General features: G+C 43.0%; 1 protein-coding gene across 1 annotated transcript; it reads right to left on the reverse strand.

Annotated features, from left to right (window-relative positions):
- Nucleotides 1-5,527: 5,527 nt before the first annotated feature.
- Nucleotides 5,528-10,221, reverse strand: LOC129846886 (uncharacterized). Its single transcript, XM_055914688.1, has 3 exons — nucleotides 6,587-10,221; nucleotides 6,367-6,442; nucleotides 5,528-6,235 (listed from the first exon to the last, which is right to left on the reverse strand). The coding sequence occupies exons 1-3, from the start codon at nucleotides 10,046-10,048 to the stop codon at nucleotides 6,129-6,131; spliced, it is 3,645 nt and encodes a 1,214-aa protein (XP_055770663.1). The 5' UTR covers nucleotides 10,049-10,221; the 3' UTR covers nucleotides 5,528-6,128.
- Between the last annotated feature and the right edge of the window lie 2,178 nt (nucleotides 10,222-12,399).

Raw genomic sequence — 12,399 nt, forward strand, 5'->3', positions numbered from 1 at the left:
ACTCCTGCTCTCCACGGTTAGCCTGGGAAGTGGGCGCAGGTCTCCTACCTGCCCTTGGCCCACTACCTCTTAGCCCCCCCCCCCCCAAGAAATTTTTGGGTAGTACTCACGGGCTTTTCAGGCTTCCAGCCACGTCTCCTTGCTGCCTCCTCATATCTCCGCCTCTCTGCCTTCGCTGCCTCCAGCTCAGCTTTGGGGTGGTTATATTCTCCTGGTATTTCTCGGTCCAGAATTTCCTCCCAATTCCAATAGTCCAGTGTAGGTGGGTCCTGTTGTTGTTGCACACGCTGCTTGATCCGATGTTGGTGGGGAATTCTGTCACGATCGTGTGGAAGTGAGACGGACCAAAACGCAGCATGTGGAAAATAAGCCATCTTCTTTTATTTATGAAGAAGGCAAAACGAAACAAAACACTTACAAACTATCAAAACAACAAACGACCGTGAAGCTATAAACGTAGTGCACATACACAGGCTACAAACGTTCAACATAGACAATTCCCCACAACAAACTAAAGCCTATGGCTACCTTAAATATGGCTCCCAATCAGAGACAACAGAAACCAGCTCTCTCTAATTGGGAACCCATTCAGGCAACCATAGACTTTCCTAGACAACTACACACAACATAGACACTGCTAGACAACTATACTAAACATAAACCCAACTACTCTAAATAAACCCCCTAAACCTTACAATCACCCTGGACACTACAAAACCCACATAAATACCCATGTCACACCCTGACCTAACTAAAATAATAAAGAAAACAAAGATTACTAAGGCCAGGGCGTGACACTGGAACAATATCCCTTTTTATTTTTTACACTGTTAATAAGCAGGATGTGTGTTAATGTCACGATCGTCTATGGGTGAGAGAGAGGACCAAGGCGCAGCGTGTGGAAAATACATCTTCTTTTTTTAGAAGAGAGAAAACACGAAACAAACACTATACATAAACTGAAACAAAACAACAAACGACCATGAAGCTACAAACGTTAGTGCACACACAAGCTACAAACGTTCAACATAGACAATTACCCACGTTAACCTAGTGCCTATGGCTGTCTTAAATATGGCTCCCAATCAGAGACAATTAATGACATCTGTCTCTGATTGAGAACCATTCAGGCAACCATAGACACAGCTAGACACCTACACTAAACACAAACCCATCTACTTTACTTAACCCCCTAAACCATACAAGCACCCTAGACAATACAAAAAACACATACCTTCCCCATGTCACACCCTGACCTAACTAAAATAATAAAGGAAACAAAGAATACTAAGGCCAGGGCGTGACAGTTAAGCAGGGGAAACAATAATGGGGGACATAAGGAGGAAATGTCAGCATGGATTTGTGTATTAGCCTCTGGCAATGTGGGGAAGGAGAGTAAACAAACATGTAGAGTTCCTTACTAGTTTATAATCAATTCAGCTGTACTGAGAACAAACTGATTTTTATTTTTTACTAATTACCTAATCTATAACACATTGGTTGATGTTTGACAGTTTTTCAAAAAGCAAAATGATTTGGACACATCTTGACATTTTGGCTACAGAGGCAGTCATTCTTTTTTAGTTATAGATTATGAAGAGGGGGGGGGGTGCATAAAGTGATGCTTAAATCCTCTGAGCACATAGAAGTCTAAAAACTATCAAGTAGTCTGAAACAAAGTACATCCATTTTTATTAGAACTGTTGTAAGGGTCACCGGGATTCATAGTGAAGATTCTAGGATGAGGGCTCTCAAAAGGCATGTAGGAAATGAATTAGGCAGCCAAAGCTCAAAACTTAAATACTTAAGAAACTTGTGGAAACACAAAAGATTCACACAGTGCAGAATGATTTCCCAGTGATTGTAAATACAATCTATTTTTCTACAGGATATTTATGTATTTCTTTTTTAGCACAGTGGTCACATCACAATGTCAGGTGTCATCAAATAAAATCAAATAAAATGTCATTTGTCACATGCGCTGAATAGAACAGGTGTAGTAGACCTTACAGTGAAATGCTTACTTACCCCAACTTGAACCCAACTTGATATAGTTGTATTGCTATTTAGGACGGGGCACACTTGGGTCTTCTTTCCCCTCATTTTAAGATGGAATTCAGTCAAGACTATCTCTGACTGAAATGAAAGAATGTCTGTTCAGAATAATTTTGAGGCAAAATCCTTTTTAAAACATTTCAAAGCCTTATCAGTGCCCCTTTCCAGTTTAACTTGGTTTGTTTTTGTCCTGTTCATTTCTTTCTCTCTCCGCTCTCTCTCTCTCTCTCTCTCTCTCTCTCTCTCTCTCTCTGTTGACAATGAGTTCAGCAAGGCCTGCTACTGCAGTTAAAATGTCTGTCTGGCACTGACAGGAAGTTTCCAAATTGTCATCAGTGGCACTGTTATCGAGTGATTGAGTCTCTCATAACTCACTGGGTTGTTTATTGGAACATTTGTGCATAACTCAAACTGTCTTATCTTTGGGTACGTCCCAAATGGCACCATATTCCCTGTTTAGTGCTCTACCCTGGTCAAAGGTAGTGCACAATATAGGGACTAGGGTGCCATTTGGGATGCTCTATTGCAACCTGTGACTATGGCTCTATTGGAGCATTCATGTCAAATCTTCCCATTTGATCTCCATTTCAAATTGAATCCCACCCTGATAGGAATATCAGATTGAAAGGGCTTCATTGTTGTTTATTCATACATCATCACAGGGACGGTTTTCAGAAAGTTGGGGAATCTATTGATAACAATTCAGACAAATCCTTTTCACTGCATCAGCAGAAGTGTGATAGTCATTTGCTGTGAGACATATTGTTTAATTTGACAAAATTACATCATAATTGAATATATAAAGGAAAAGACAAAGGTTCAGAAAAAGGCTGATAGGATTTTAGGGTCATTTAGATGATGTGCTTTACTGTTCTAAACTACTGTAACACAGTTAGTAACACTATATTACCATTTAGAGCCCACTGCTGTGGGAGTCTGTCAGATTGTGTGCCCATTAAATGGTACATCAAATCAGAAGGCAAGTGATAAATTATTCTGAAGTACTCAGATATTTACCACGGTTAGTTTTTTATGTCTGATTTCAGTCTAAGGGCCTCAAATGATGTGTGATCCCCTACAGCAGCACTGGTTCTTTAATCTTTTTGATTTGAGATAGACAAGTCATTGACCTGCCTACCCCAGTGCCGTCCCTGGCCAGGATGACTTGAAGAAAAGAGTACAGAGATGACGGATTAACAGGCAGCCTTATGGCCTATGATTATTTAGTCTCAGCACTGAGAAGAATATACAAGAAAAAGCTGTAGGGTGATTTATTTTCACACAGAGTAGACACCATTTCTCTTTTACCATCCTCCTTAGGTCCGGTCAACAATGATGCTATCACTTTTTGAATAATAAACTTCAAAGATTATAATAACATGGCTTCAAAGAAAGATCATCAGTGGGCTTTCCACATAAAAGTCTGACTTAGGTAATGCACTTGCCTGATGCACAACTGTTGGATGTTCTTAAGTCTGACTTTAAGCCCCTTTCTTCCCATTTTCTACTTGCCTCAATAAACATACCATATCTCATATCACTGACTTTACCCGACAATGAATAATGCCATAGGATGAATGTGCCATGATAAAGTCCTCTTTTTCAATATGTCTAAGTCCTCTTCTGAAAGTAAGTATTACCTTCTTTGTCTCCCCAAGTTAGGCAAACATAGAGTAGTCACATTAACATGTGGTGAATAAATATCATATGTCACATCATACTAAACTCACGTACCAGGCTTCACGGTTACGGATGCAGAATACATGCAAGAATATAGCAGCTGGCCGTAAGACTCACACGCTCCTGTAACTTCAAATATATACAACCTGAAGTATATACACTGAGTGCACAAAACATCGGGAACACCTTCCTAATATTTAGTTGCATCCTTTTTCCCCTTCAGATCAGTCAGCCTCAATTCGTCGGAGCAGGGACTCTACAAAGTCTCAAAAGCATTCCACTGGGACCATTCTTGATACACACGGGACAATGTTGAGCGTCAAATACCCAGCAGCGTTGCAGTTCTTGACAAACTCAAATCGGTGTGCCTGGCACCTACTACCATACCCCGTTCAAAGGCACTTCAATCTTTGTCTTTCCCATTCACCCTCTGAATGGCACACATACACAATCCATGTCTCAATAGTCTCAAGGCTTAAAAATCCTTCACTAACCTGTCTCCTCCTCATCATCTACACTGTGACATCAATAAGGGATCATAGCTTTCACCTGGATTCACCTGGTCCATCTATGTCATGGGAAGAGCACTCATGTTTTGTACACTCAGTGTATATTACACTGCTTTAATACTGCTAATTAATTTGGCAGACAGCAATGTTGTATTTCACACTAGAAACTCTGAATTCAATATACTGTATATGATACATCAAGCCCTTCTCTGCCAATGTCACGTTCCTGACCTGTTTTCTGTTAGTTTGTGTATGTGTTAGCTGGTCAGGACGTGAGTTTGGGTGGGCAGTCTATGTTTTCTGTTTCTATGTTGGTTTAAGGGTGACCTGATATGGCTCTCAATTAGAGGCAGGTGGTTTTCATTTCCTCTGATTGAGAGCCATATTAAGGTAGGTGTTTTCACACTGTTTGTTTGTGGGTGGTTGTCTCCTGTGTCTGTGTGATGTTACGCCACGTGGGACTGTTTCGGTTTTGTTTGTTCGGTTTATGTAGTCTGTTCCTGTTTTCATGCGTTCTTCGTTATACGTAAGTTCTTATGTTCAGGTGCGTCTACGTCGTTTGTTGTTTTGTAGTTATTCAAGTATAGTTCGTTTTCTGTTATGTCGTGTCTTGTTTAAATCAATAAATCATGTCATCATACCTCGCTGCATATTGGTCTTCAGATCCCTCTCTCCTCTCCTCGTCTGAGGAGGAGGAGGATTTAGAGTATCGTTACAGCCAAGGCAGAGTTAGAGGAAGATGTAAGTACGCATTTCACCTGTTCTACTCAGCGCATGTGATAAATACATTGATTCGATTTTCTGATAGAATATATTTGTTGCCATCTTGAGGCCTTTTCTACCTCTTTCAGGGCCGTGCCAATTAAATAAATATGTGAATGTCATGCAACTTCAGACCTTCTAACACCAATATAGCTTTTGTTGAGCAAGCAAATATTGCCATCAAGTTGACATACATCAATTCACTTTTACTCATTTACATTATTTATACTATAATATAAAGCTCCATAATGAATATCTTAATACTGCACTATGGATACCGTTATATACCCTTATAGAAGTCATAAAATGACTAAGCCTAGTTCATACCCTTCGTGTGCAACACAAGAACGCTTCACAAAATGCTGATCCTGCGTTCTTGTGTAGAGTGTTTTTTGTGTAGCTGTTTGTAGTTATTTCTTGTGTACGTATGTAGGGTATAAACTACGCTTTAGTCCCATGTCATGAAATGAATACCTAAATTAAAATGAACAATTATGAAAGATACAATATTAAACAAAATCTGCAATAAAAATGGTTTATTAAAACATCCATTAGAAAGTATGTAAGTGATTGAAAAATAAAATATAAAGTTCCTCAAATCCCAAAAAGTTTAGCACCACTTTCCTAATCGGAAGAGTAGAAGCTGCTGTCGGCCTACCCTCCTTGTAATTCTTTAATTTAGGCTAAATATCTACATCAAATTCAGAGGCTGCAATGGACGTGGATCAATGATTACAATAGGGAGATGGCATCAGATGTACAGCACATCTAAATTGGTTGGGCTTCTTAGCTTATCTTCCTAATCACAGGAGAAGCTGTAGATGTCTGAATGACATTTAGAAGCTCACATTCCTAGTTACAGGAGTGGGAGCTAATAAGGGATCAAAAGACCCAGATGGAATTTTGGTGTTGAGTAGCCTATAGTGGATCTTCCTTAAGGAGTATAAACTAATGGTAAGCTAGTCCACTGACAGCCTGGTTCAAATAGAGCAGCATTAGGGGACTCAAAATGAAAACAGAAATGAACAACAAAAATAAAAATGTTGTATTGAGGCCAGTTGTGGTGTTCTCCTCAGATGTAGCCTGGCAAAAGCAACTGACATGGGCTGCACGTCATCCAGGCTATCCATCAGAGGACCCAGAGGACTTGCAGGTGACCAAGCGTTTCCAGGCCTTCTGGACTCCCCAGAAGAAGCCCCGGATGCCTTTCCTCATCTTGGATAATTTAACTGGCAAGAAGATGAAAATATGTAAGAATTTCAGATGGACAATTGTCTGATAAAACAATAATTTATTACTTCTTTATACTTCTTTATATATAATTGTCCCATAAGAACATTTCCCCCCCAGGAACACTCACTCATAGGTGGAGAATCCACAGCAATGTACATCTCTGGCTGGTCTGTAGTGTCTTTAAGGACAATGCTCATCTTGGACTGTGATCAGAATTCAAAGATGCACAATTAAACATCAATTTCACTTCCTTTACATATTCCTATAATTATACAACTATATTTACTGGTGCCGATATCAAAAAGCACAACCAATGACCATTCAAGAGTAATCTGAGCTTGTCTTACCTTTCTGCCGGTGGCATAATGCACCCCCTCAGATTCCGCATCCTCCACATCATCCCTGCATGAGTCTTCAAGGTCTGAGGTCTCGTGGTCATATGGGTTGGGCACTGAGGGTTTCAAGATGGCCAGTAGCTTGTGGGAAACAATGTCAGAGACAATGGAAAGCATCTCCTGATCCTCAAATAAATCGTCAATTTTCAAGGAGCGTTTCAAACGCTTGACCTTCCCAAGGTCAGTGTAGATGGCATCTGCCAGCTTCGATGTCATCTTAGAATTAAAACTTTTTTGCTGGCTTCCCATTTCCTCAATCAGATATTTGGCCACCTCATCATCGAACAATCGGATCAGCTCAGTCACCAGATCACTGATCTGGATGCGCTGATGTTTGTTGGTCCTTTTTGGCATACGGCATATCTTCTTGACAAGCTTCATCAGGACTTCTTCTAATATAAGCTCCCTAATGAAGCTGCTGGAACCGGATGTCACTTGATCCACAGTGGACCACTCCGGCTGTTCAATCTCAGTCTTGATGCTGCTCTGCTCAGCTTTCTTATTCAAAGATTGACGGGTTGTCATTTCATTAAACAAGGCTGTCAATTCTTTCAAGTTGAGTGTAGATTCCAGATTTTTGGTGCCTTGAAGTTTGGATGGTGCATCCATAATTCCGTTCGTGACAAGACAGACAATGTCCTTGTGCAGCTTGGGTGCCTTGTGGCACAGTATCTTCTGTAGGGCTTCCTCTGTGCCATAGCGTTGCATCAACTTTCTATGCACAGACAGCACCAACTGAAAGATGTCTGTTGCCTTCAGGCAGACATTTGCTTCCCTCCACCTGTTAGTCACCCTCACCCACAGAGCACTGGACAGCTTGTTGGTCACATCCTCAACTAGGGTCCAGCTGGCCAGTTTATCCTGGGTCCGAGGAACAATCAGAGCGCGCAGCCGGACAATGATATCCATCACCGCCTCTACGTGAACAATAATATACACCGGTTGGGATGCCTTCACCTCAGCCGAGCCACATCGGCTCTTAACCGTGACCTTGTCCTGGTCTGTCCTTAGGCAGATGTCTGAGGAGAGCGGCCGGACAGAGACTTTGGGTACGATTGAACCCAGACGGTTGACTTCCCTGGTGACTGCACTCGCAATGGCTGTTGTAATCTCCCCACTGCCGCGCCTCAAAGCTCGCCTCAGAGCATCAGGAGAGCCTACGTGCTCCTCCAGCTCTCTGCAGAGGGCACTTACAATCCTTGCACTTGAGGGGCGGGAGTACGGCGTCTTGAGATCCTTGGTCATTTCCAATGCTGAGGTAACGTCTGGGGAATCGGACATGTCCCGAAGGACAGAAACCACCATGTCCATTGCCACATCAGAGAGAGTGGTGGTTGGGGATGACACAGGTGATGCAAAGTCCTCTGAGTCAAGCTCATACCCATGAAGCAGCTTGGTGATCAGGTCTACAACCACCTCTGGTGTGGAATGTAGACTGGGAGAGTCGTTGGCGGAGGTCTCAATCATACAGGATTCAATTTCACTCAAAGCCCTTTTGACCATGATGTTTGTCTCAGAGTCATCGGGTACATGGTTCTCTTTGAGAGGTTTGATACCTGCCTCACACAGCTCTTTCACATGGATGTTCTCGGAAGACATCACTGCTTCTTGAATAGTAGGTTGTTGATTGGCTATGGTTGTAGCCATGATTGTCCTTACCATCAGAGGACAAAGCTTCGCAACCAGTTCATACTGTGGCTTAAAGCTCTCAGAGCGGCTGTCGTTCATGGGTACCTCAGGGATGTCAAGGCCCTGAAATAGCATCTTCCGTATCAGTTTGCCCACTACACCCTCCAGCAGGCAATTAGTAGGGCTCGGGGTCTCATTCCCTCTGTCACTGGTGCTGGAAGGTAACTCTTGCTTCTTGTGAAGGCCATGAATGGCCTCACTTTGCGCAATACAACCCTCAACAGGCAACTCCTCTACTGCAATCGTGTGTACAACCACATTGACATTGTTGGTGTGGGGTCCAATCAAAAGCTTGTTATAGGTTGGGTCTGTGACATATTGTAAAACACCCCCGCCTGTCTTTAAGTTCTGAGCTTTATCTCCAAATGTCCTATCCAGGAGACACAATACTGACTCAGATAGTGGGTCAGTGAACTCCTGGAGCTCTAGGCTGCTCTCAACTTCGAAGGGGCTGAGGCTGCAGCTGATCTGGGAGCTGTAATAAGAAGCCTGCATCTCTCTCTTGGACTCCAATGTGTCATGCAGCTTTGGATATAAGGCATCAGCAATGGAGTCTGTGAGCCGCTCATCCAAATTAACAGAGAAAATATTATTCAGGCTTTTGTTGGAAGCCTCCTCTTTGGTTTTCCTCAGGATGTCCCGCACAGCTTCCCTTGGGGCAGAACCAGAAGTGCAAGCATGTCCATTGGATGGTGTCTGGGTGCCAGTAAGGGATTCCTTGATCAAGAAACTCTGGAGTTCAGTGGCCACTTCCTTACACATCTCCCTTCTGATCTTCAGAACAGCAGGTGTCAGTGCAGCTTTCTCTGAGGTCAAAGGTGTCAGAACTCTGGTCAAAGTTGAGGGGCATCTGAGATGATCACCCAGACCCTCTAAGTCATCAGAGCAGGACACCTTGGCAACTTGAAATAAAACCGAACTAATAAGGTTCTGAGCCACAGCAGATGATTTTGCTGATGCTGCCTGGAGTGTCTCTAAACTAACCTGCTTGGAGGCAGCCATCTTTGTTGTTGCCCTGGTAATGATGTTACTCACAGGCTTGATGGAGTAGCTCATAAACTGGGATCTCAGGCTTTCAAAGACTCCCTTCACTCTTTCTGCCTTCAGGTCTTTGTCAGTGGCAAATACACACGACTGAACAGCATGGAGAGATACAGGGAGAGGAAAGCCCAAGCGTGCAGCCACATCTGTGATATGGATGGAGCACTCTGAGGGTGTCCCATCAAGGCGCCTCTGCAGCAACTTTATCATCTCCAGGACTCTGGCATTGTCCTGTGGTGAGATGGAGCACTCTCCTGAGAGGTTCTCACTGTCTAGTGTGTTCTGGATTCCAAGCAGTGTTGTGCTGAGTATCCTCCTGTCATGGGGAAGCACTCCCCTCAGTGCAGAAGAGGACCGGCTCTGTGGTGCTGGTGTGCTGCATGGTGTTGATGCACCAGAGACGTCACTTCCACTGTCATCATCTTTTTTGGTCCTCATTATAATAAGGATTTCGTCAATGATCTCATCACTGAAGACTTCTAAGTCCTCTGTGATAACATGGGCCGTTGGGGTGGCGATACTCATAGTACGACCCCCAAGAAGTTTGAAGGACGTCTCCGACCCACTGCCAAGAGGGCCAACAGACACACATTGCAGTGTTTCGCTGGATGATGAAGAACAACTGGAGGAGAGATCAAGCAGCTCCTCGTCCAAAGTCGGAGAGGAGGAAAAAATTCCCTCCATTTTCAGGACAGAGATAACATCCGCAAGTGTTGAATCTACAAGGTCCTCGCCTAGTGGGCTACTCCTTAAGTGGCTGACAAACACCCTTGTAGGAGAATGGGAGACTGTGGTGGGAGATGGAGAGCCCTTCTCACCATTCACACTTGTCTGCGCCTCCACAATTGCTAAAGACTGAGAGATGACGGAACATACAAGTCCGCCAGCCCGCTCAATAATGGAGGGGAGGGAAACATCCAAAGGGGCTGGAGGTGTCACACTCCTTCCTTGGCCATTTCTATCTTGGCTGAGGCAGATCGACGAGACCTCAGTAGCATATTGATTCTCCCGCATAGGGCTGCTGCTAGAGTCAGGTCCAGGAACAGTTGAAATAGAGTTTACAGCCAGGGAGCAAGGAATGTCACTCCTTCTGTCTAAAAGCTTGATAGAGCACGAGGAGGGGCGGCTGCTGGAGGGGAGGTTGGTGTTGGTCTCTTTGCTGGAGAGTAAGGAGGAGAAAGGGGCCAAGGTCCGTTTGACAGGGATAACATGCCCACGACCTACCACAGCAGATAAGGTTCCAGAGTAGTCAGTGGCAGTAGGTGGTTTAGCAGATTGTAATTTAGCAAGTAGTGGTTTAGCAGAGTGTGGTTTAGCAGATTGTGGTTTAGCAGATCGTAGTTTAGCAGGTGGTGGTTTAGTAGGTGGTGGTTTAGTAGGTGGTGGTTTAGCAGATGGTGGTTTAGCAGGTGACGGTTTAGCAGGTGACGGTTTAGCAGGTGACGGTTTAGCAGGTGACGGTTTAGCAGGTGACGGTTTGGCAGATTGGGGCCTGGTAGAACGTGGCCAAGTAGCCAGGAGGTTCTTAGTAGAGATCTGACTGGAGGAAGAGTGTGCTCGTTCCTCACTGGACAGAAAACTGCTGCTACAACAAGTTTTGACTGGTTCTTCAATAGAGATTGGGGAGGACTTACTGTCAGGACTCTGAGTGAGACAGATCACATTGACTTTGGAGAGTAGGGAGGTACAGCTGACAGAGCCCTGGGTTGAATCTTCGTTGGTGTCTTTGCTGATGGAGAGCATACTCTCTGCATCACTTTCTGAAGCTCTCAGCCTTATAAGGTCAACCAAGGCAGGGATCAGGATGCTATTTACCTCCTCCAATACTGAGCTAGTTATGTGCCCAATCATGAGCAGCAAGTCCCTAACAGTAATCTGTATTAATGAAAACAGAAAGGTACATCAACGGAATTGATTAAGATTTACAGTATGTTGGAAATCAAAACACATGTTAATCCATATCCAAAATATTTTTTAAGTAAATATAACAAGTATACCTTTCATTTTTTGTTGTTGCAATTATTCTATATCAAATGTGTGGTCTCCATTGTTGCAACTTAATCATCTTCCTCATCTAGACTTTTTACATTTACCAAAGTGGCAATCGCATATTACATCATATCATCCAAATACAGTGGCAAGACAAAGTATATGAACCCTATTGGAATTATCTGAATTTCTGCATGAATTGGTCATAAAATTAGATTTAATCTTCATCTAAGTCACAACAACAGATTAACACATTCTGCTTAAACCAATAACACACAAATTATTGTATTTCTCTTGTCTCTACTGAATACATCATTTAAACATTCACAGTGTAAGTTGAAAAAAGTATTTGAACCCCGAGGCTAATGACTTCTCCAAAAGCTAATTAGAGTCAGCTAACCTGGAGTACAATCATTGAGACGAGATTGGAGATGTTGGTTAGAGCTGCCTGCCCTAAAAAAACTCACAAAATTTGAGTTTGCTATTCACAAGAAGCATTGTCTGATGTGAACCATGCCTCAAACAAAAGAGATCTCAGAAGACCCCAGATTAAGAAATGTTGACTTGCATAAAGCTGGAAAGGGTTACAAAAGTATCTCTAAAAGCCTTGATGTTCATCACTCCACGGTTACACAAACTGTAGATAAATGTAGAAAGTTCAGCGCTGTTCCTACTCTCCCTAGGAGTGGCCGTCCTGCAAAGATGACTGCAAGTGCACAGCGCAGAATGCTCAATGAGGTTAAGCAGAATCTTAGAGTGTTAGCTGAAGACTTAAAGAAATCTCTGGAACATCCTAACATCTCTGTTGACGAGTCTACGATACGTAAAACACTAAACAAGAATGGTGTTTATGGGAGGACACATTTACATTTACATTTAAGTCATTTAGCAGACGCTCTTATCCAGAGTGACTTACAAATTGGTGCATTCACCTTATGATATCCAGTGGAACAACCACTTTACAATAGTGCATCTAACTCTTTTAAGGGGGGGGGGGGGTTAGAAGGATTACTTTATCCTATCCTAGGTATTCCTTAAAGAGGTGG

The sequence above is a fragment of the Salvelinus fontinalis genome, unplaced genomic scaffold (genome assembly GCF_029448725.1).
Source record: "Salvelinus fontinalis isolate EN_2023a unplaced genomic scaffold, ASM2944872v1 scaffold_0638, whole genome shotgun sequence".
NCBI lineage: Eukaryota > Metazoa > Chordata > Actinopteri > Salmoniformes > Salmonidae > Salvelinus > Salvelinus fontinalis.

What these genes read in the sequence shown, in the direction of transcription:
- LOC129846886 (XM_055914688.1), bottom strand. Translation starts at nt 10,048, where the DNA reads ATGGAGGGAATTTTTTCCTCCTCTCCGACTTTGGACGAGGAGCTGCTT. An exon ending in ATTATGCCACCGGCAGAAAG is followed by an intron (nt 6,443 to 6,586) that starts GTAAGACAAGCT and finishes TTCTGATCACAG; the next exon opens with TCCAAGATGAGCATTGTCCT. An exon ending in TGTGGATTCTCCACCTATGA is followed by an intron (nt 6,236 to 6,366) that starts GTGAGTGTTCCT and finishes TCTTCTTGCCAG; the next exon opens with TTAAATTATCCAAGATGAGG.